Below are 24,972 nucleotides of genomic sequence, written 5' to 3' on the forward strand. Positions count from 1 at the left end.
GACAGACAGAGGGGACAGAAATAGCCCCTTTCATCAGGGAGCGACAGCAAGCGCTGCATACATTCAAATCCGATTCCCATGGCAGGAGCCACCAAAAGCAGGAAGAGAAGCCTGACTATGTGAAACCCGAACCTCAGCAAACCAAGGGAGCTGCAGACAATGGCACTGAGCGAGGGCAAGCGAACGATCAGAACCAAAAGGAAGAGAAAACAGTCTTTTAGGCAGCCAGTAAAATTACATCAGCAGTCAACAATGAAGCAAAGGGCAACCCCTCCTGCTTGGGAGTCTCGCTCCCATCCCTGCTTTTAACACATCCCTTCCTCAATATAATACAGTGTTTCAATATAAGATGGTGGGCTGATGCCACCACGCGTGTACAGACAAACTCTGCCTAAATCATCATTTCTGCAGAACTGGCTGATGCTAAGCTCCTGGAAATGTCTATGGCGTGATCAGGCAAGTGACGGACTGAAAGTAACACCTGAAACACAGTCACCCACAACTTTCATTTTGGGGAAAATAAACAAAAGCAAACCCAGCAGGTGGTATAGCAGCTGAGTGCATTTAATCTTATAAAATATTGATGTACTTCATGATACTGGAAAGAATAGCCATCTGCCATCTATTGTTCATAGTCCTACAAACACTTCATATCAAATCAGACATTTTGAGTGATATCCTTTGTAATGATTAGAGCAGGTTTTAAAAGTGACAAGCCTCAAAGGTTGAACAGGCAATTGTTTGAATTTAAGACTAATAGACAGGCTTGTATTTGTTCAGATACCTGCAGGATCTTCTGAGCCACTCACTCTCGGGGTACATGCCTGTGCATAAATGGTTTGTATTTTGAGTGACACAGAAAAAAAACCCATTAGCTCATGTGCCTTAAAAATGATCTGCAAGCAGGAGTGGAAATGCCACATGCCACAGAAAACACGTTGAAATCCTACACACCACAGAAGCTAAGCCAAACCTATAGCACAAACACAATTTGAAAAGGAACAGTCCAAAACCAGTTTTAAAAATTATTTTAGGACCAAAAAACCTCTACTCACTGCTGTCTTCAGTTCACAGAAAGCGTCATTTTGTAAAGTCAAAGTCAAGCTCTTCAGGGCCACAAGTTGTGTCCTTATGTGAATTTATACGTTTAGCCCAGTGGGCTGCCTTAGGGATAAGCCACCACAGCAAAGTGTGCCAAAACTTTCATGGACTTCCAGTGTACGGTTGCCAATTCAAAGCCTGATTTTCAAAGCTGCCGTTATTCTGAAACCTCGCTCTGTCAGTTGATTACAGCTCCATTGTCGACTTGTTGAGGCAGCTGATGACAAAAGACATATGCACCAGTATGCACACAGCCCCGCAGAGCTGAGCGTGCTCTGAAGACTTGGGAAGCCTGGGAAGGAATAAGAAGCGCAAGAAGGAATCTTGAGGGGTCATCAAATTCATTCCCTCGTCCCGTGGCAAGACTCAAATCCCACATGGCTGACTCAGCTAGGAAGCCCAGTGATAGAGTAAGGGCAGACTGTAAACAGGACTTGAAGACAGGCAGATTTATTTCCATGAGACGTTGCAGTTAGCTCACATAATTCTGCACACATATGCTTTGTGTTCTGCTTAATTTTTTAAAATGCTGTTTTATTGAAGAGAACGGGTTTCATAAGCTTCATAGCTAAAAAAAAAAAACCAAAACAAAGGGCAAAGCACATTGAGAAATAATTGCTGATGAAAATCTCATAATTTTTGCAATACAAATTCTTTTATTCCTTTGAAGCCCAATAGGAAGGATTGCAATGTTACAGGGAACCGGACACTTTAAAAGGGAGTGTTAATACTCTGTTCTTTTGATTCTGGCTTTGTAATGTCGCTGCCAAACAATGTCAGTGGCCATGCTGAGCGCTCAGCATCTTGGCGTGGTATACCCTGAGTGCAGGCTTGACGAGATGAAGAGTTAATTTGCGAGGTGTTCACTTCTGTATCTCCAGTCACAACTCTAGGTGGCTACTACAACATCTGAATTAGACACAGACCAGGTCACTTTTTCATGTAAATCACTGAATGTTCCCTAATATCACAGATATTACCAATTCAGAATTTAATTTAATGAAAGGTCTAGACTGTATCACAAGTGCGATGCCCAACAGAAATCCAAACGTGCCGTACATCTCCCCAGTTCAAGTTCACACTTGGTAAGGAAACTGCAGCTTTCCCATTCAGAGAGCAGAGGGACTTGACACAGGCCATTTTCTGCCATGTAACCCACACTGCTCACCCTACCTACGCGATGTGGAAGATAAACCAACCCATTGGGAATCACAAACCCCATGCAGTTTGGGGTCGGTTGGCAGGTGACATAAAGGACTAATTTTGAGGCCAGCACAGATGTAAGGGTGATCAAAGACCGGTGAGAACCATGCTGAGATTTGCCTGCTTCCCTGGGCACGCTCCTGCAAAGACAGCAGAGATATAGGGAATGTCTATGTTGAGACATCTTCTACGGTCTTGCAATGCCACATAGATCTTTAAGCATTATAAATAACAATGGTTGCATATACTTTCTCAGACTAAGAACTGTAATAAAAAATGGCAGTGTTGGTAGAAATTATATTGCAGATTGGTACGTGGGAGTAGCGATAAAACAAGTAGGGTATCACTGTCAGCCACTTGGAAAGCTGTGATTTTAGAACTGTTCCACATCCTACTTATAGTAGTGCAACAGGAAACAATGAGCATATGGGGAAGCAAAAATGATGAGAGAGAGTTTGAGAATGTATGAAATAGAGACGAAATGGTTCAGATCAAGTAGAGAGCTCCCTGTGGAAGACATTTATCTTAACTAATTAGCCATTTTGGGAGGAAACAAATCCATAGCTGGAAGAAAGCGAAGTAGTTTTTATATTCCACCACCACCTAAAATTTTTAAACAGACAATTAAGACTTGAAATTGGAAGGAGTTAGATCCGACCACAGTATCCCTCTTGGTATTTATGGGATACTGACAGGCTAGTTATCCATAATTACTTTCTGAGATGTATTGCAAAGCAACAAATAATTTATTTTCTGTTTCCTCTGCACAAGAAGAGAGGAAACATTTAGACAAAAGCAATCCAAGCTGCTACGTGTTACTCCCTTTAGCCGTTTTCTCCTACATAAAATTAATGTCGTATGCAACCATACTTGTGCACAGCTATGTAGATTTGCTCGATTATCAAAGGCTGTGAGATGTGCTGCCATGTGGATTTTCCACGTCAGGAACGATACTTCCAGTTTTTCCAGAAGTAACACTATTCAGGCTATTTTTAGTCTAAACTGAGAGAGAACTCCTAGGACAGAAAGCCTATTAAAAATGAAAATATCTGTGGAGAAGATTTACTGATCTTCAGCTAACCAGTCAGTAATTATTCAACTAATCTAATCTACCCTGGAAAAATGAAGCAGTGCTTTCTCCAAATTGTCACGAAATGTCCTTGTATTACAAGATCTAGTAAAAATTAATATTGGTAGTCGAGAGCCCCACAACTCATAGTGCAAGTTGTCTGGAACAGCGTATTTTAAAGAGTTTCTCTTTAGCAGATTATCCTAAATTCTGATAGGAAGTTATTTAAATATAATTATTACACAAACAGGATCGCTTGAAACACTCAAAACATTTACTAAACATTGCTCTCTCTTTGTATCATGACTGGACATGTTTTGGTAGTACATTTTAACTACTGTTTATTTTAATCTTGCTTCTAATGCAGCATCATATTTTATTGCTACTTCAAATTCCCTCTTAACCACAATGTTTTTTTTTTAAACTGAACTCGCCCCTTCTGGTCACGACACCACTGTGGCATCTGAGATGTCTAATAGTCTCAAGAAGCTGTTTGTTGCATTCCTATGCTTCTTCCCTTCTGGTTTTGTTTGTAAGTTGGTTTACCGCCCCATGCAAAGCACAGGGATGTACATGCATAAGTAATTTGCACAGAGGGAGTGGGAGCACTCTGCTTACAGGAGAGAAAGGCTGGGATCAAAGTCGTCCCTCTTGTGAAGCGCACACGATGCCTGGAGAGCCGGAACAGGCAATCCGGTCCATCCCATCCTTATGTATTTTCACACACAAGCCTGTGAAGTTCATGCACAAAACTGATTTCAACCCTCCAATATCCAACGCTGGTGGCTCGCCAGAGAAAACCCAAAAAAGCTGAACAACAGGGTTTTCAAAGTGAAGGTCTTGACAGTTTACACAGCACAGCCCAATGGCCAAGATAAATTTGAGGGGCACAAGGCCTGCTTTGTGGTTTCCCCCCCTTTTTTTTCCCCACAGGATGCCTGCTCCTGCCAAGTGCCTCAGCACCGAAGCGTGGGCTCAGCCTGTGGCTGCCAGGTGACCAGCTGGGTAGATGCTGGTGGCCAGAAGGCTTGGCCCTGGGGCCAAATGCCGGGGTCTCGTCGGGCGCCCACCCCTGAGGCTGCCAGAGCGGCTCAGGCCTCGGTGACGGGAGGCCCGCAAGATGGCTGCGGCGCGAGCGGGGCGCGCGGTCGGGCCGGACACCTCCGCGCCTCGTTGTGAGTCCAAGATGGCGGCGGGGGAGGGACGGGGGCGGGGAGGGTTTCCATAGCGGCGGCCGCCGGTGTCACACCGGGGCACTTCCTGGTCGGAGGCCGCCGGTCCCGGGGCAGCGAGCAGAGGAAGCGGCGCTGGGGAGGAGGCGGACGGAGGCCCCGGAAGGGAGGAGGAAGCCGACCAAAGGTAAGGGTCGAGACGGGACGTCCGGCCATTGTGCGGACCCCCGGGGTGGGGGGTCTGGCTGGACCCTTCCATTCCCGGGGCGCGGGGGGACGACGACGACGACGACGACGACGATGGGGGGGGAGGTTCAGCGCCGGAGCTCTCCATTGAAGCGGGCGGGGTGGGACCCAGTTCCTAGAGAGCTGATGGGAGGCGGGCAATACCATCCTCCCCCGCGGGGGGGTGGGGTTGGGGGGAGACCGGGCTGCGAGTACCACCCGCGGGGCGGGGGAGGTGGAAGAGGCGGGAGCCGGCTCCCGGAGGGTACTGGGGTGCTGCGGGCTGTTCCATTCCCAGCGGAGGGGTGGGTGTGTTTGGAGGGTCTCTACTATTTCTGCGGGGGGACGGGGGGGGGGGGCGACGGGGGGGAGCAGTAGCGTGTGGGGAGTTCTGTGGGGCCGGCGCGGGGCGGGAGGCAGCTGAGCCCAGTGTGTCTGAGGGAAGTCCTGTTGGAGATGCCCCTGGGTCCCATTGTAAGGCTTTGATGAAGGTGTGGCGGCAGTGGGGGGGCCGCCCCGGGGGAAGGGATCCCCCCCAGGCAGGGTGGTGAGGGGGTGCGCTCCCCTCAGAGCAGCGGGGGGCTGCGGGGGCCTGGGCCTCCGCGGTCAGAGGGGGGCTGGGGCTGAGGCAGGGCAGTCTGTGGAGGGGGCGGGGTGTGGCTGGGGGGGGGCGTGTGGGGGTGTGTGTCGGGCTTCCTGAGGGGCCCCCTTTTTCTGTCAAGGTGGGAGGCTGTAATATCAACCCCTGTCGGGAGCAGGGAGGTTTTGGACGGCCGAACTTTTGTTTTAAGGTGACTTCCTGGCACTGCTGCCGTCTGTACCTGCTCCCTCCTCTGCTTTTTGGTAACGCTTCGGGTATGCGGTGAAAAGTGCCGGGCTGAGAGCGTCGTGGTCTGGTACAGAAGGGTCCGCAGCCCTGCCTGCTCCCCACAGGCCGAGCTGCCAGCAGCCTTCAGTCTCCACAGCCCTCCCTTAGCCCTTGGTCTCTGCTGGGGCCGTCAGCAAAACAGCCAATTATCAGATGTTTCAGGTTCTTTCTGTGGTGTGGATGGTTGCCTGTAGGAAACCACCGAAGCCATTGAACTGCCAGCTGAATGAGGGTCAAGTGGTGACTTAAAACGCTGTCACCAAACTCCTGTACCAGTCGTTTGCCGGCATTCACTTAAGAATAACTTTCTTTGTGCCGTTTTCTGTTCGGAGCAGGCAGCTGCACAGAAAGTTGGCTGTGAGTGTAGCTAGTTCTTAGCTTTCGCTGAATTACAGCGGAATGAAAGCGGCTGCACATCTGCCTTGTTCACAACAAATGTATTTTGTGGAGGATCAGTTAAATTAGAATACTTCTATTAAATAGTTGTTCTCCCTAGTTATTTAGCTTGATGCGTACCCTGCAATCTAGAGCTGCTGTGTGACAGTCGAAACTCAAACTCTGCTAGGCGTGTGTATATTAAATACGGCGGCCAATCAGCAGTGCCTGAAACTAAAAGCAATTTGCTTCAGCGCTCTGTAGTGTAAATATTCCTGCTATGAACAAAGAGGAGGGTGTGTCATTGTGCTTGTTTCATTTGTACTTCTGCGTGCTTCCTCATTTGTGGCCAGTCAGTGATTTTGTGTAGGTTCTTAAACAGTAATAGTCTTATTTTGTTGCGAATTTTACATTCACGCTGTTTTGGGCGTTTTACTGAGCTGAGATGCTCGGAAGTTTGGTGCTATCTTAGGAATTTTTATTATGTTCTTTTTAATAGCCGTGCTCTTAAGTGACTTAGTTTTGCTTCTTTTTAACTTCTCTTGTTACCGATTATAACTTTGAAGTTAATTCAACTTGGATGCAGTGTAAAATAAGTATTTAGTAGAACTGCCTTTTAACCATCTGTTCTTTTGCCCTCTGATTATATAGCATGGAAACCAATAATTTCAGACTTAATGGTTTGCCAGCCAGCTATCTATAAAACTTGTGCTTCTGAAATCTCTGTTTTCTTTGAGGGGCCATAACATTTTTGGTTTAAAGAAAGTAAATGACAGTAAAATAATGCTTTGTGCCAGGCAGGCTCTCTTTAGACTTTTTTGTCTTGGGGGGTGTGTGTGTTTAAACAGTGCAGTTGCATGCTGCTCCTGTGACTTCTGGTTCTTGGGAATTGGGGATATAAATTCTTAATGTTAACTCATTGGCGTTTAGCTTAAACAGATACTACAATGACATACACACGGATTAGACCTGAATCTTTAATTGTCAACTTAAAGGACATTTTTTTTTCTCTGGATAGAGTCATAGTGCATAGAATTATAGTATGCTGTAATTTACTTGCAGTCGGGCTCATATTAATTATCCTGAAACAAAGTATTAGGTAAAAAAGAGACCTGGCACTAGGCGTGGAAACAGATAGAATCATAGGGTTGGAAGGGACCTCTGGAGATCATCTAGAGAATTGAATGTATTATTAGTGTGCTTGAATTTGAAGTTGTGAAGAGCTTCTCTCACTTCAGGTATTCCTTTCAAATTGAAGTTAGAATGCTGATAGTTTCACAACTACTTAAGGTGAATACCACCAAGGGCTAGTAGATGTGTGTTAGTAGAAGCAGTACTGGATGGAATACAAGAGTCAGTTCTTCAGGAAAAGAGAAGGATCAAAGGGGGGGTGTGTGTGTGTGGTTTGTTTTTTTTTTTTTTTTTTATAGCCTTGTTAATTGCACGGGAAAGCATAAAGGACGTTGGGTACTATTTTGAATAAAAAGGCAGTTTTTTCCAAGATGATATCTTTCAGCAAGGCACTCACAAGTCACAGTCTATCTTCCCTCTGTTGTGTAATAGTTGGTAGTGTTTGTGTGCAGGAGAGGGCAGAGCTAAGTGATAACTGTTTAGTTTCTAACACACATCTTTAGGAAAAACTTCAATATTGTAATGCAATAGAAAATACAGACTTTCAGTATTTGGCAGTGTTGACTTTTCCTGACTTTCTGATACTGATTACTATTGCTATACTCGAAATTACAGGTAAAAGATGAAACTTTCTTTTTTAGGAACTTAAGCACTTTCAAATAGCCCAGGTAAATAGCCTTCAGCAAAACTATGAAGTTGTGAACAAGGGAGATTTTATAAAGCACACATGCAGCGTTATTTCAAAGAACAAAAACTGAATTTAACCAGAAGTCTATATTGGCTAGCAAATAGATATCAGCAGTAGCTAAGCAAAATACTTAGATGCAGATGGAAAGACAGGAATAACATTTTATCGCTAAAGTCGGAATTCAGGTTGCTGTGGTGTACTGAAACATTCACTTTTCATGGTTATGACACGTGGTTTTAGGTAGTATATAGCGGCTATATTCTCCCCTTCTCGTTTCCTTTGTGTTACGTGACTAGATTTTTATAAACGATATGGTGCATAATTATGCTATTATTAGCCTTAAGTGCTTTTCAGAAGTGATGTTTTGTTTTTTCCTAATGAGCAGCCTTTTCCTGTACATAACACAATAAAATGTCATGTAATGTGATGTCTCTGAGGCAAAGTATTGTTAGTTCATATTTACAAAACTAAGGTGAGACTAGACCTTTGGAAAAATCAAGTTGAATGGGAGACTCCAGTCTTCCAGTTGACTCTGCATAAGATTGAAGAACAGTTTGGGCCCAAAGGTAGTATTGAGCTCTGGTCAAATGTGCCTTGGGTGTGGGTTGAGGGCCATCTGTATGACTCATTTGATGTTCTTAACGTAATAGCTGTAATTAGTCCAGTAAATAATTAAATGTCATGGAAGTTATATTTGCTAATTTTGACATCAGTAATCAAAAGGAAACTGACAAGACTGCGCTTCTAGTGATATGTTTTAACCAGACGCTTTATCTTTGATTAGGCTGTATGTGCTTAAATGTTTAATTTAGCAGCCATTCATAGAGAATTGCCAGGACCTGCAATTCAAACTGTTCTTCTTCAGTGATTGCACCATCTAATGGCTTTGTGTTCAGCTGTGATTTTTTATAACGTTTGGATATGTATTTCTTCAGCATCATACCATTTTCTTCCCCTCTTAAGCTTCTTCCCTGTGTTACTTTGTCAATACAAAAAAAAGTTGGCTGTAGTTTTCAGTCTGCAGCATTACTGAAGGTGTCCTTCTGGCAGTTGGATTTTTTTGTGGTGTTTGGGTGGTTTTGGATGTGTTTGTTTGGTTTTTTTGATGTGGGATTTTTTTTTTTGTTTTGTTGGAGTTTCTTTTATTGTTTTTTTTTTTGTTTTGTTTTTGTTTTTTCAAAACTGATTTTAGTAATTGATATAGCAGCCTTCTTGTGATGTGAATCCAGTCCTGTGATAATTCCTCTATTTGTTTGGTGTGTGCTGTGAATGTTACACAAACTCAATATTTTTGAAAAAGTTAGGTCTCTTGTTTTGCCTTTTTCTATTTTATTTTTTTTTAACATTAAGAGGTCAGGAGAGTTGAGACTTGAAATCTGAGTCAGCACAAGATATTATCTGTCTGGATCAGCACAGGTGGTCAGATTCAGCAAGTTCTAATTGGCTCTGAAAAGAGGAAATAAATCGCATAATATTCCTTAATTTACGGAAACTCTCTATTTGTGCAGGTATTAGAGGAAATCTCTTTATAGCTTAATAGATATGTTTGGTTTTTTCTTTTCATCTCAGCTGTGAGGTGAAGTTACTTTCATTTAACTGTTCTATCAGACTTGTACAGACTTGCTTTTAGCAGCAGGATGGAGATTATATAATAAACTTTCCAAAATGTACTTGCTGTGCTGTCACTGTTGGAGATTAAGTCCTCTATATTTTGCTTTGGGGAGAGCCAGGCATATTGTTAATGAATGCATATCTGTCCTACTTGGGTTTCTTTTTTTTCATTTTGATTATGAATTGACTGATCTGATGATTTGTGATTGCTGGATTTCCGTTTTGTTGTTTGTTTTGTTTTTTTTTCTGAGGAGGAAGTGTTGGACGCTAGTGCCAACCCATATTTATTTAGAAAACATACTTGTAGTTCTTGTGTTTTAAAGAGTATCTTTATTTTGCATCTTCCTGCTAGTTGAGGTTGTTAAAGGAAAATACTACTTTGATGGTATTTTCAGTTACTATATATTGTAGTCTTGTACTTTTAACTTCTTAAGAATGTTTGTTATCTTTTGGGAGCAGTTATATTTTCTGAACTAATACATGCACGCAATTTTATAGTATGAATGGTAAAGGAAAGTACTCCTTTTGAGTTGATAAAATTCAAAATATATCCATAAGCAGTAAAGTTCTTCTGTCATAACAAGAATATCTTTGTGTTCTTTTTTTTTTTTTAAGGAGGATGAAAAGATAGTAGGAAAAGCGGTTTATATATATGAACATTTGTTCTAGTTATTCGAAGTTGAAAAATGATTTGTCTCTTTATTATTTTTTTTAATCATCAGGACATGTATACCTCTGAGAAACCTTCTCCAACAAGATACCTTGCTTCGAGACCTGTCTTGGGTTATACGCAAAGAAGTTTCCAGTCATGAGTGAGTAGATTCCTTTATTTAAGAAAAAAGAAACTCTTAGTTTGTAGTTTAGAAAAAATGTACTTCTGCAGTGGGTTTTGGAAGATGGTTCTTCCTCAAAAATGTTCACTCTGAGTTTTGTCTCTTCAGTCCTTTAAAAATAACCAAATAAAGCTGAGATTTGGCACATACCATTCTTAATGTGCAAATTTTTGATCAATGTGTGCTCTGTAAGACTTCTGTGTTGGTAGTCTGGTATCGTGTTCAAGAAGGTGAGTTCTGTAACAAGCTGGTGTTTGTTTTTTCTGTATAAATAAAACATGTAACTCTGAGGGGAAAGTTATCTTGGGTTTGCTAAGAACTCCAAAATATGTGACGGTCCAGTAAATTAAAGTAGTTGGTAAAAATCCAACATAAAGTGAATGGACTTCATTTTATAGGAAAAAATAAATGTATTACTCAAATTCCAGTATAGAGGTCTGATCCCAAAAGAATTTTGGCATGCATTGAAAAGATCTGAGCCCATAGAAAACTGTGATTTTTGATCATTTTAGTTGAAAAAACAGATGAAAGACCCAGAAGTTTTGTTTTAGGCCATATCTGATGGGTAAGATAAGCTCTTTTCAGTGAACTGTTTTGAGTATTTAAAGGTCTTTCGTAAGTTTTGTGGATGTGAGACTTCTTGATATAATTCTTGGCAGCAACATTACCTAGCCTTACATCATGTAGAAATAAGGATATAAATTCATATTCACAGGAACTGTATTTATAATGTACCTTATTTTCAACACAACTGTACTGAATCCATTGAAGAACGAGCATCTAGTTCATAGGATAATTATATCCTATGTTAGTAAAATAAGACCATTTGATTTTCTGGGAGGAAGCAAGTAAAGAAAATTGTTGGTTAAATTTCTTGTCAAACTAAATGAAAAATGACTGTTCTTGTCATCTGGAAGAAAACAAAAATGACAGAGGAATTGCTTGCTAAATGCAGCAAAGGGAAAAACTACACCAAAAAAAGGACTGAAAGAACTGCTGAGCTCTAGGGCTCGTGGTTAGTGTAGATCGAGCTGTTTTAATATTTTTATAGAATTGTATCTGTTTTCTCCTTTGTATTGCTGTTCACACTTGTTTACTTTCTGACATTTAAAGTATTTGCTGTATTGCGTAGATGACAACCTGAATATCCTAATTTGTCAAACGCTGCTATATTAATCTTCATTTGTTTTATAGAGCATCTCATTGCTGTCATTGCCTAATGTATAGTCTTAAGCATAACAAATACCTGTAAGTCTTTTTACCTTTTGAATCATAGTTGCTGTGTTAAGTGTGACTCACCAAGATGCTGTTGTGGTGGTGTTGGTTTGAGTACAACAAATACTGTCATGGCTTGAGCCATTGGTTTTGGTGAGATTTTGACATGATTCCAGACTGGAGAGCTTTGCGTTATGTTAGCAAGAATGAAAACCCTTATTCAAATGAAAGATAAGACTTTGGCAGTACTTTTTGTGGTGGTTAATAATAATGTTATTCAAAATACAGTCTCTTCTTTGCAGGGCAGCACATTCCTGTGGTGGATTAGATGCTTAAGTCCATGCGAAGTGATGAACTTCAAGGGCACAACAGAAAATGCTGCTTTTTTTGAAAATATGCTTCAGAGAAGATTAGATTAGTTTTAGGCTTCTCTCTGCTAAATACCTCAGTCTGCAAGATATTTATCATCTTATGAAGATGCGTTTATTTACATACTTCTGTACATGTAAACTTATTCACGAAATCTGTGGGTCCCTAGAATAGCTAGATGTGTTAAAAGTGATAGGAGTCTCTAGTATTCCGAATTTGTGCATCACCTAGTGTAATTCAAACTGAAAATCTATCTAAAATGATGATCTAAAATGTGGGAATGTCAGACTTATGAAGGCTAATAACTTCTTGGTTAAAAAATTCAGAATGCTGTTATGTGCAGGCTATGTTATAAGTCCTACTTGTTATTTTCTTGTGATAAATTTCATGGAATATATATTCCTATTGATGTTTGTAAAGGGCTGTTCTAGAATCTCAGTCCTAAAATGATTAAACCTGACCTCTACTATCTGTTCTAAATTTATTCATAGGCAGTTGATATCTATTTGGTTTTCTGCCAGCCTTATTAATGAGCTTGAAAAGCCATTTTTACCTTGTATTATGTTTGTCGTTTTAGCAGCTTGTTACATAGAGCATATTATTTTATTGAAACAGCTTGCAGAAGTAAGTCCATAATATCTTGGTACTTCAGAATCATAGAATGGTTAGAGTTGGAAGGAACCTTAAAGATCATCTCGTTCCAACCCCCCTGCCATGGGCAGGGACACCCCCCACTAGACCAGGCTGCTCAAAGCCCCATCCAGCCTGGCCTTGAACACCTCCAGGGATGGGGCAGCCACAGCTTCTCTGGGCAACTTGTTCGAGTGTCTCACTACCCTCACAGTAAAGAATTTCTTCCTAATAACTAATCTAAATCTTCCCTCTTTCAGTTTAAAACCATTACCTCTCATCCTATCGCTACACTCCCTGATAAAGAGTCTCTCCCCATCCTTCTTGTAGCCCTTTTAGGTACTGGAAGGCTGCTATAAGTTCTCCCCGGAGCCTTCTCTTCTCCAGGCTGAACAACCACAGCTCTCTTATCCTCACTGGAAAGTGAATAGGGGAATTACTGCTGTTACATAACTTTTAATAGTTATCAGGTTCTGTAGGTAAGTGTGTGCTTTGGATCCTGTTGTACTGGATCTTCTCCAATATTGGGGAAGAGTATTGACAGAATTGCAAAGTTCACCGTTCATGGAGGTTGCTTTCAGTTGTTGGGCAATATAGAGAATCTGAAAAGGTGTTAAAAACTGAGACATTCCACAGAAATAAAAGCCTTAATAGAGACTGCCTTTATAAATGTCTGCTTTTGTAAATAAGGATTAGAGAAATCCATATTTCAAATTATATTTTAACATTGTGTGCCCAATAGGACAGTGAGGTCACGTGCTTAAAGGGTGGGTAAGAGTATACAGTGTAGTTAAGTTAGATTAATCTTGATTTATTTTATGTTTAAAGATAACTTGTCAGGGAAATCCTGGCTGTATGTAACCTGCCTAGAATGTCACACCACAGAAGGAGCTGTTTAATTTTCTACATTTTCTCCAGTTGTTGACATTTAGGTGCCAGAAAATGTGTAGTGTCATGATAAATTCGTACAATTATAAACTGTGCTTTTTATGTTTGGGAGTTTTCCTGTGCGTTCTCCTTTGAAGAAAGGTCAGTGCAGTGAACTTATTTGAGCTGCTGCAATGAACTCAGTTTGCAAACAATTAAACTAAATGTTAGTACATACTGTTGCAACAAGCTGCTGACATCTTCATTTTTTTCCCCTCTTAAATGTATAGGATGCAGTGCCAACTATTTTTTTTTAATTATTATTCTGCCATCATAATAAATTGTACAGAATAATTCTTTCCTGGCTTTGTCTTTCTGCTTTTAGTATTGTTTCCCACACCCTAAAAACTTAACACTGCGTGCAGTTTGGAAGTTAACCTGCTATTCATCATGCTTCACTGTCGTATCATCTCTCCATATTTTCTTTGTGGTTGACTGATGGCAGGAGTGCATTTTTTGTGTTTGGAGAGATGCTGTGCAATGTAATCTTATATTTTGAAAATGGCCAGTGTGGCCTGGTAATGAGGTGGTAAACTTTTTGCTTCACCAGTTCAAATCAAGACCACAATGGTGTGATTAAAGGCTGCTTCTGTTTGATGGTTGTTTTTATCTTGACCTCTCATTACAGCTGGCTTTCTAGTTTGTGTTCATAAAGGAACCTCAGGGTTTTGTGATTTGTGATCTAAAGCAAATTTTTTTTCCTTTCTTTTTGAGTTCTTGTAGTGTGTGTAAAGAAATAGCTTGGGCTGTTGTTTTCTCTGTTCGTGAGCAATAAACTTGGGAATTAAAACAAATGTTAAGGTCAGCCTTAACAGATAAAGATATAACGCTTTAGCAAGTACGCATTATTATTCCTGTGCTTGCAATGGTGAAAAGTGCGTTTTGGGTTTTTATAAAGCTTCCTAGGCTAAGAAATGTCTGTTTGGTTAAGGTTGGCTCAGTTTTTGCCCTGCGCCTCCGATCTCCCTTCCTTGTATGCAGAATGAATTTGTAGTGAACTGAGGACCAAGTGAAACTGCTCGTAAAATAAATGCTGGAAAATGGACAATTTTTTATGGCTGTGCATTTTGGGGTAAAGTGTTGTAAATAATTATATAAAGCTGACTGATGTAGTTTAAGAGGCTTTGTAGTCATCGGTTCTTTTTAGTGAGCTGAGATTGAAAGAAAGGAAAAAGACTAAGTCCTGATTCATGTACAACACTGCATGATGGGAAAGGAAAGATTAGAAGTAAGCTAAAATACCTTTATAATGAAGTGTAATAATGAATAGCTAAAGGATATACAATTATTATGTTACATGCTAAGTTTTTTTAATATATTTTTGAACCATGAACCCTGAAAACCCATTCATAAAATACAAGCTGGAAGGTACATTATGTGGAGTGTCATCTTTAACAACTGTTACTCTGATTTCACAGCACAGTTATCTTCTAATCTTTAGAAATACTGTGACTTGAGAAATCTAGAAGAAGCTATTGTCTCCTAAGTCATCTTTACTGAAATTTGAAAGAATAATTCTTTATGAAAAACTGAAGATCTGAGTGATAAAGAATTGTAGGACATAGGTGATAAAGAGCCATAATGCAGATTTGAAAAAGGTTAATTTGAAGACTTGGGATAAATTTGAAATATTTTAAGAGTTAAATAATCCACCCCCCCCCCACCTTGCAGTTCAACTATCTGGAAAAGAATGAAACCTATAAGATACTTAAAATAGTAAGTTACTGTATATTAACGACTCCATAAAAACTATTTCATTGATAACATTAATATTAATTTCATGTTAGCTCTATTTTTTTCTTGAAACTGTCAGGGGAATTTACCACTGTACATAACTGTAGTGACGCATGAGCGTTTGGATCAGAAGTAGTAGCATAGTAACTTTTTCTTTTTGTAGTGGGAGGATGAAGCATGAAAAATACATGTGTACTAAGTTGTTTGGCTCCTGAACCTAGAGGTCAGGAGAAGTGCTTACCATTCTTGGATCTTGCTTCGCTGTTACTCTTCTGTGTTGTCTTAACTTTTCACTTCTGTTTTCTTCAGATACTGCTAGTTAATGCTAGATCTGCTGGCTGTCCTCTTGGTACAGTGCAGCTATTACTCGAGGGAGGCGATCAGCAAGCATGCTGGGGATAGTTTTCTGACTTAAAACGCAGATTCAGAGGTCAGAGTTAATGAGTTACAGAAACTCGTATGGACTTGCAGGAAAGCTTTGGATGAAGTTGAGTTTCATTAGAAAGGTCTGGCCTGTAGGAGCCAAGGCTGAACTGAGGGTCTTTAAAATTTCATGACCCCCTTAAAATGTTGTTGCCTTTGATGGTGGAGGGTGTGGTGTCCTTTCCCCATCTGAATTCCTGCATTCTTCCTCGTTGCAGGAGCATTTATCAGGTTGATTTGAATTGGGTGGGCTCCACTACATCGTTGTATAAATGGTTGTATTGCTGTAATGCAGGGAGAGAAGCGCAGGGGTGAGAATAAATGGTCGGTGGGTGAGACTGTTCTTTCCAGTGGTAGTCCTGTTTTTCCCTTGCTTGAAGCGTGTGTGGAACTATAGTTTGTTTAGGAATGTAGTAATGTTCAAGCTTCCTCTATACTAAGTGGGGAGTTGCATCTCCAGAGGACTAATCAGATCTTCGATGACCCAGTTTCTCACCAATGCTGTAATTAGACCGCTCCTCTAAATACAGAGGGTACATTAGTCGTAATAAAATGTAAACTCAAATACTTTACATGCACAGAAGTGATGCATCACATTGAGGAAATGTAGGTCCATTAGTAGAAACTTACTTGTTTTCTTGAATATTCCCATTTTATGGTGTTGGATTTCTTCTTATTTATTCAATTGACATGATGCAACTTCTGAGACCTTGTAACTTTTTTTGCTGATAGTATAGGTATTTACATATATCAGAACACAAATGAAATCTTTTTGACATTCACCTGCATTTAAGCAGATTTTTAAGATTAATTTTTTCATACCCTTCCTTTACTTTTGGTCACTTTAGCATATTTAGGACTGGTAAGTTGTGGCTTTCCTTGCACTTACACTTTGTTTTTAGGGTGAAGAGGAAGGCAAACATTTTTGAGTTTTGTTCTGTCACTTTTTTAACTGAACAAAATAAGTCTTCAATCTCCATAGGCTGAAGTAGCTTTCTTTTCTTAAGCTTTGCAGGAGGTTGCAGATACCAAAAACATATTTATCACACTCAGAAACAGTGTGTCCAGGTGGTATATTCCAGTTCAGTAGTCTCACTGTCTATAAGGCTTTGTCAACAAACAGGTAGTGCTTAGTATTTACTGTTTCATTCAAATTAGTTAATAATGTATAGTTAAGCTAAGTGCTTTAAAACCCTTTGCATACATTTCAAATATGTTTATTAAACATTTTTATGGAGCGGGGTATTTTCTTTTTTTTTTTTTTTTTCCATAAAGGGATTGTCAAAGCTATCTTCTTTCAGCTGGGCTTTCTCTGTGTGGGTTTAAATTGGTGGTCAGATTGATGGGGCTTCCCTAAATAAGTTAGTGCAACATGACACCTACGTTTAAATCAACGTAACTTCTGTTTGTAAATCAAGATGTTGGCACTGGCAGGAAACTATTGTTAGTTTTGAACTGACAGGAGAGTTGTGGCAGAAAGTTACCATCATGAACGCTCTTGGAGGGCCAGTCTTTTTGTATACGCACTTATTGCTTCGTGAATATGTCCTTTTTAGACACTTGCACTTCACATTTATTCTGTCATGTTTGCAATGAAAATTAAGGTTGGATTATTTACAAATTATTTATTTTATGACACTCTAACTCTGTGCGTGTCCAAAATAGCAAAGATGATACAAATGTGTTTATAATAATAATTTATATATATTTTAAAATGCATTATATGTTACACTTGTGCTATATATTTTTGTATAATTGTTTTCTATTTATATTACAAATTATGAACTTACTTAAAATATGTAACGATTCACTTATTTATGTGTGTATATATAGAGGGAGAGAGTTCTCTTTCTAAATTTGTCTGCCTGTCACTGCTTTGATTGATGGCCAATAAGGACCGCTGAATTATTATGACTAATTGGTACACACAGAAGTACATCCCTTTGGCGTGATAATACTCTCTTGTTACATTTCATTTATTTATTTATTTAAATCTTAGTCTTTGGGCCTATCTCTGTACTCCTTTATATAGAACATTACACAATAATGCCTTTATTGTGGATCTTTGATACTCCTGCAGCAGAAGGAGTGAGTAGCAAAAGAACACTGTAACCTTGTTCTCTGGAGTGAGTATCAAGTATCCGCCACTATGTAAGCAATTCATATTTCTGGGATCCTATTCATTCTGTGATAAGTTGAGGGTGGTGTTCAAGTACATTCCAAAGGGGGAAGGATGCAGAAACTCACAGCTAAAATACAGACGAGAAGCGAGAGCTGTGAATGTAGATGTTTGGGCAGGCAGCCCCTCCTTTACGTAAGGCGCTATACAGACACAGAACAATGTTCTGGTTACTGCAGGGAGGACTTTCTAGAGGCTGCAGTGTTAGGCTCCCTGGTGGCGTTAGAATTTCCTATTGAATTAGAGAATTCACAAAACAACAGCTGAGTCAGATGAGGATTAGAAATGGGCTGAAGAAGAATTTTTCCAACAGCAGTGTGAAGTGAGGTATTTAGAGGACTTTCCTTGCCTGTTGTGAGTCATGTTGCTCTCCCTTTCCCTCCAAATGGTTGAATAATATGCACCACTGTGTTGGAAAAGTGAAGCTGTTGCTGCTTATTAGTGTAACTTTGTCACAGATAAGAAAAATAAGCGAGCTTCAGCCTCATTTTATGTTATGTTACATTATTTATGTTCACATTCAAGAAACAAAACACGTGATTTACTAGATATGTGGGTATTTTAAGCTAAATTGCCAGTGTTTCAAGAAAAACTACTCTGACATTCTTTACCCAGTCTTCGATAGGAAACAACGTCTTTGATTTGTAGCACAAATGGAAAATATTTGGGGTTGTTGCCATAAGTGGGGTTATGCAAGTAGTCCCAGCAGGATTACTGGCTCCGTTTTGGTTTAAATTTAAGATCTTTTCTTTACTTAAGCTATTCAATCTGTTGTTCTTTCAGTGTTTAAAGGGTGGTTGCAGATCTTTGTGTAAACAAAGTAGCTGCTTTTATGTGATATCCTATCAATCAGATGATTATAAGGTTCATTTACTTTCTCATTGCAGAAGAACCCTATATAATGAAGAGATTTTAATTCTTAAAATTATGTGGGAGACTGATGGGTTAGCACTGGAATTTTTTTTTTCCCAAGGCTACTGTTATGCCTGTACCTATCCTGCTCAGAATTTCTGAAGCAAGCAGAAAGCTGTGCAGGGCTTCCAGGCTGGTTTGGGAAGCTGGTTTATTGCAGTTTCTCTTTCTTTTCTTCCTTTTTTTTTTTCTTTTCCTTTTCCTCCTGTGTTATTTTGTGTAGCATAATTATTGTATGGAATGGAAGGCATACATGCTGTAAAATCTCCAGCACTTTTGGCCAGTGCAGTCATTAATCTAATAGATCACTAATATAAAAGGGCACTTTGTTCTAATAAAGCACTTTGGTTTGCCATAGGAGAGGATTCTTGAATGCAGTCTTTCTGTTTTACCCTTGAAAAGCTTTTTGAAAACCTGCCTAATTCTGTGGTAGAGTGCTGAAAGGCTCACTCAGAGCTCTTTTGAGCAGGAGTCAGACTTACCAGAATTTTTAGCGATGTAGGGAAATGAGTCTCTCGCCAGAGTGTGTTCTGTTGCATTCAATATAAAGCTTTTTTCTTTCCCTTTTTTTTGTAGTAGAATTTTGTACAGCATTATATGAGGAGTATTATTTTGTGATGCTTCTGTTTCTGAGTTGTACAAACGCTATAATGACATAACCATCCTTCCTTGCCCTCTCCCAAACTTACTTTTTGGAGGTGATGCTTGTCAGCTGCAGCTCTCTGCTCTTAGCAGTGATGCTGTGCTACGGCCATACTTTGTGTCCAGGCTGTTCTAGAGACCCCGCTTGCCTTGCATGCTCCAGAGTGGTTATATTTCATATTACTTTATATCTGCTTGTAAAAACTAGGCAAGCTTTTAGCTTCCTCTCTTTCCCCCCGTCGGTTACATCAAGTTACTGTAAGAGTCTTCGAAGGACATCAGGGTTGGTCTTGGGGGATGGGAAAGGAAAAATTAGGTTTATAGTTTGCCTTGAAAAGATTAGGTACAAACTGAAAAGTCAGTTTTGCTTTTTATTTCCTCCCCACTTCCTCCCCCCACCATTCTCTATTCTATGTCGGAAGCGGTGACAAAAATGTCCTGCCGCACAGTTAAAGGCTACAGAAAGTACTTCTCTTTAGAGCAAAGGCTAATGAGTCACCGTTAGTGCTGTTTCAATATTTATTTATTCCTCATGCATAAAAACAAGTTAAAGGAAACAATATTTTTGTGAAACTCACTGTGAGGCTTTGGGGTGGAGGGGTCATTAAGTGGAACATACATTTTGGAGAACTAACTCTTAATTTGTCTTTTTGTTTAATGCTGTATATTCAGTGGTCCTACAAGATGGTATAGCAAAGCCAGGTTACCTGTGTGTTGTCCCCTGAAACTAGCAGATCAAGTTCAAGGATAAATCTACTGCACTTCTTTTTCTGTTCCTTGAGCACTGGTGTAGTACCACTGGTAGTTAAGATGGTTGAAATGCCTGACTATAATAGTAGGTAGAGCGATTGATGTAGTTCAATCACTTCTTGTCCAGACCATGGGCAATTGTTGGCCGAAACTTGGCATGATTTTAAATTCTCTACAGCTACAGAGAGAGCATGGAGAACAGTAAATGTACTACAGTCTTCTGTCTGCCAAAATTGGGACTGAGTCATCAGGGCATGTACGATTCCTCTATCTTGGCTCTTGTAATAGGTAGGTAAGGCATTCTTCATTTGGGTAGTTTGATTGTCTTAAAGTGAAGCTGCACAAAGAAGCCTGTTTCACACTGCTGCTTCCTGCCTCTGTCTAGCGTAGTTTGTCTGCAGGCAGTGTCGCTAAGACGCCCAAGTGTTTCCCCCAAGTTTTTTCATTGATGAGGGAATAGAACTCTCTGTTAGTAGCTGAGCCACGTGTATGCTTTATGGGAAATAGGATTGGATATGAAGCAAGCGTGACGTGCTAGTTATAGTGTGCTACTAACTAAATCTACTCATAAGAACAGAGGCAAAACAGAGATAATAATAAAAATAGCCACAAGCAGCCACTTAACCAGAATACATATATCAAATATAGCTGTAGCATTAACCGTAAGTAGTCACAGTTAACATGATTGTCATATTCAAGTACTAAGCTCGGATTTTAAATACAGTAGTTAAAATATGTTTTAAAAGACTGCATTTTCTGGGTGAATGTGCAAGGAGAGCAGGAGGCGGAAGTCTGAACGTGAACAGTTAATGGTGTGTCCCATTAGAACACAACTGCAGTAAGCAAACAGACCCAGGAATGCTTCCTCACCAAGGAGGGTACATCGCTTCTGATCTGTGTGACCTTCCAGATGATTTCCTTCAGTTACTTTTGAAGTGCTAAATTCTTTCTTCCCTAGCGGGTGTCTCTATAACAGTTTTTTCATCAATAGGTAAGCTATATTTATGTGAACAGATATTTCTTTAGTGTCCGATGAGCCTATTACAAAGTATTCAAAAGCTGGTTTTAAAAACTTTGGTTTTATTACAGAGAGAGAAAGTCATACCATAGATTATTTGCTATGCAAATTAAGCTTGCAGATACATGAGGTTAATAAAAGTGCTGCGTATTTTGCAGTGGGCTAATAAGGTTTGATGTTCTTGCTGGTAGCTGTGGACAGCTGCATTTTATTATTTGGATTAAATATCAACATAGAAATGTTACATGCAGTAAAGGATTTTATCGTGCGAACAAAGAGTGATGCACAGAATTTTGTAATTTTTCTTTGCTTCAAGGAGGTAAGAGATTATTAATCTAATTCATATACTTTTCATCAGGAAACCAAGTAAGGGTTTAAATTAAAAGCAAAGACTTTATCTCTTTTCTTTTTCTTCTTTGAATTGAACACGCATTCACTTTTATCAATCTTTGCCATGTTGAACTAGTGAATTTACTTTTGCTTCAGTATTGACACATATAAGATAGTAGTATCCGATTTTTGTTTAATATTGCAAAAAGAAAAAAAGAAGTCTCTTAGACTAGTATGGATCCTTTCTGTATGCTTAGGTTTGACCGAATATTTAATAATATCCTTTAGCTTGAAGATAAATCTGTCAATTAATACTACAGCTATGACCCAAATCCAGGAAATGCAAAATTGCTACATATTCTGTTTGAAATGCTGCATATGCAGGAAATGCTGCATATGGTTTGGAAAAAAATCTTTTAAAACTCTTCTGCTGTTGTAATTACAACTTGATACATGTTTAGTTTCTGTTTGAGACTTCTAGAATGGAACTTTTTTCTCAAAGTAATTATAATTTGCAGGTAAAACTATATAAAGATTTGGACTGTAATATGAGGGAGACTGAGAAATTCTATGGGGTGTATTCATTCACTGAGATGAGATTTTTGTGCTAACAAGCTCTTTCTTCCTCCTGTTCAAAAAAAGCACCGTATTTTGTCACGTATTTAAAATGGGATGCTTAGATACAAGGGTTTTTTTGGGGGAGGAAATGCCATTTGCTGCGTTGGCACTTTCTTTATTTACTGGATTACTGTGGCTTATAAAGTGGCCTTTTGAAGGCCATGGGTGTGATAAATTTGAAGATCCATAGCAAGAATCTGTGGTTCTATAGTTACTCTGTATCATAACGTCTGTGTAGCCTCCTTAACACAATCCTAATCACGTAGTTCTGAAAGACATGAAGTACCTCTCTGTTGTACGAAAGGAGTTCTGCACTGTAGCCTAAGCTATTCCTTTTGACAAGCCTTTACAGGTTAAATATCGAAGAGCTTTTGGAAGCCTTTTAAACTGTTGGTAAACAGTGTATTTTAGATGCACTTGTATGTCTAAATCTGATTGTACAGTTTTACAGTAAATATGTGAGCAAAAACCTTATTTTGCCTGTGGAGTTGATAGGTTTAAAACCCATCTATCAAGAAGACAAAATACACATACATGCATTCTTTTTTTATTATTTTTTTTTTAAACCAAGACCTATTTGAACACAAACTTTTGATATTGATCTCCATTAGTGTCTGGTGTCTGTATCGGGAGGATGATAAAAGCGATCTACACAGGCAGTTGCCTCGGCTTCATTGTGGTGCTCTGGGAAAGTTGCCGTGTATCTTGTTATCATCTAGATCCGCTTGCAGAATGTGTTGTAGCAAGAGCTAAGTGGCTAAAACGTAATGTGAATTGAGTAAGAAGGATAACAGTAAGACTATTGTGCAGTGACAGGATTTTGCAATGTGTAGTTTCTTTCCTTAAAGCTTCAAAGTGTGCAATAATGGCTGTTGAATGTAGCTATATGTTTTTCTTTCTTCCCCTTTCCCTGTCTTTAGCATTTGTTTTTCTTTTTTGGGTTGATAAGTGTTTGCCTGGAACAGGTGGAGTTAATTTCATTGACCGTTTATTGAAGTTCTCCATCATCCTAAATTTAATGAACAGCTTTCATGTGTGTAGAAAGAAAAACAGACTTTAAAAAATGTGAACAAACGCCTCTCATCCTCTATAATCAGTGTTCACTTAGATAACTTTGTTACAATTATTATTTCTCCAGCCTATAGATCACGCTTCTTTCCGTTCCTAAGCAGATCTCTTCTAAAAGAGGTTCATATATCCACAACAGTTTGTTTTAACAACTGCAGCCATACTTCCATGCTTTGAAAATGGTAGCAGAAGTGCTAAAAATCAATGAAAAAATTATATTCTTAAGTGAATGCAAATTCTGTTGGATTAAGCAGTTATTGACACTTACTGACTCTGTAGGACCATTCAGACGACTGTGAAGATATTTATTTATTTATTTATTTATTTTTATGGATGCTTTGCAAAATGCGTAGCCAAAAGTAGTGTCTTTGAAGAATTAATGCCTTGAATTATAAATGGAGTCAAAGAGTTTCCCAGGAAATGCTACTGGAATTCCATGTATGATTTCTTGAGAGCATTACGTTTTGTTTTGTTTATCTTTTTCATGGTTCATTTTGGTGCATTACTGTCCAAAAAAAATCTGTAGAAAATAATGAAGATCAGAATTTAAAGTTTCTGAGATTTATGGGGAGGGTTAGTTATTGATCTGGAACTCCTGAATTGTCCTTTTCCAACTACAGTAGATTATTTAATGAAAACTGTAAGCTTCAGTTCATAGATTGGAAAATTAATTCAAAACATTACTGAGAAAGGCTAGATAACCTACTTTAAAGCTGCTTTAGTAATAATTTGCCTCGTGATATATGGCCTGTCTTGGAGCTCAATGCCTATTTATTTTGAGATATTAATTTGAAGACCAATTGTGACAGGAAAAGTCAGAGAGGAGCATCATAAAACAAGATGTTTCTATTGATACTTAAGGTGTTGCCAGGACTTGGTTGCTAGGTAGACTCTATGCAAATTTACTATTTTTTGCAAGAAATGTGCAGTTTTGACTGTGAACTCACTACGCAAGTATCTTTACAATATGCTGTTCCTTCTATTTGGTATTTAAAGAATCTTTTCCTGTCTAATTTGCCTTACTTGTATTTCCTTAATCCTTTAAACTAATCCATTGTTGAAAACGTTTCTTCTCCTTCTGAAATAGTTGTTGCTCCTGATAAGAAAATCTGCTTCACTTTCTGAGCCCCTTCACTGAGATGGGAGGGAAGGTGAAGCAGTTCTGCCACGCGTGGTTTCTGAAACCGCAGCTTTTAAAGCAAACATTCAGATTGGTCATTAAGAACAGCTGCCCTCACTGTTGCCGGTACTTGACTTTTTATAGTCGTTGTTATGAATAGCCCTACTGGCTTTGTAACATCTCGAAGTGCTGTCTGTATTTTACTGACATAGAAAGAAGGCTGCAAAAAGCAAATGAACCCCTGCTCTTGTAAATGCCCATCTCCTGCCTGTAACTTCAGACTTTGCTCTTTTGCAGAACTGAAGAGAGACAAGGAGGAGTGTTTTGGGCGTCTGTATTTATCCACTTTCTAGATGATAATGGCAAGAGTCAAATCTTGATCCCACTTCCATTGGAACAGGCAGCAACATGACTGGATCTCGGGCTGGTACTTTGCTGGCCATTGTGTTATGGGCTCTCCATTTCTTTGGGTGTGTCAGGCCTGAAAGCTTGGTGTTATAGCCAGAATTATTTATGCCCTTTTCTTTATCTGCTAAACTCTAAATGTGGTTATGAGGAGCCTAAATTAGGATTATGAAGACGGATCTGCATGGGTTTCTGCAGAGATGTGCTGGAATAATCCGTACGCGGCCTGAATTGTGGTCAGTTCAGGTTGATGTGAGATGGAAAAAGAATGGTCACAATAACTTTGCATCTGAAATGAAATGTGTGCAGGCCTATTGTTCATGTGAATGAATACCCTAAAGCCGTTTTAGTGGTGT

The 24,972-nt window shown here is 39.4% G+C and overlaps 1 protein-coding gene across 2 annotated transcripts in view; it reads left to right on the plus strand.

Annotated features, from left to right (window-relative positions):
• The first annotated feature begins 4,567 nt into the window (after positions 1–4,567).
• The window catches only part of USP6NL (USP6 N-terminal like), a 130,739-nt gene continuing 110,334 nt past the window's right edge, over positions 4,568–24,972 (plus strand). The window contains exons 1-2 of one of the 2 annotated variants that reach the window (XM_063323633.1): positions 4,568–4,732; positions 10,166–10,255. In XM_063323633.1, the coding sequence (XP_063179703.1) occupies positions 10,252–10,255 (4 nt within the window). In that variant the 5' untranslated portion in view covers positions 4,568–4,732; positions 10,166–10,251. Of the gene's footprint in view, positions 4,733–4,993; positions 5,076–10,165; positions 10,256–24,972 lie in introns of those variants that run through there. The other variant, XM_063323634.1, reaches the window with a different exon arrangement.

Source organism: Chroicocephalus ridibundus, chromosome 1 (assembly GCF_963924245.1).
Source record: "Chroicocephalus ridibundus chromosome 1, bChrRid1.1, whole genome shotgun sequence".
NCBI lineage: Eukaryota > Metazoa > Chordata > Aves > Charadriiformes > Laridae > Chroicocephalus > Chroicocephalus ridibundus.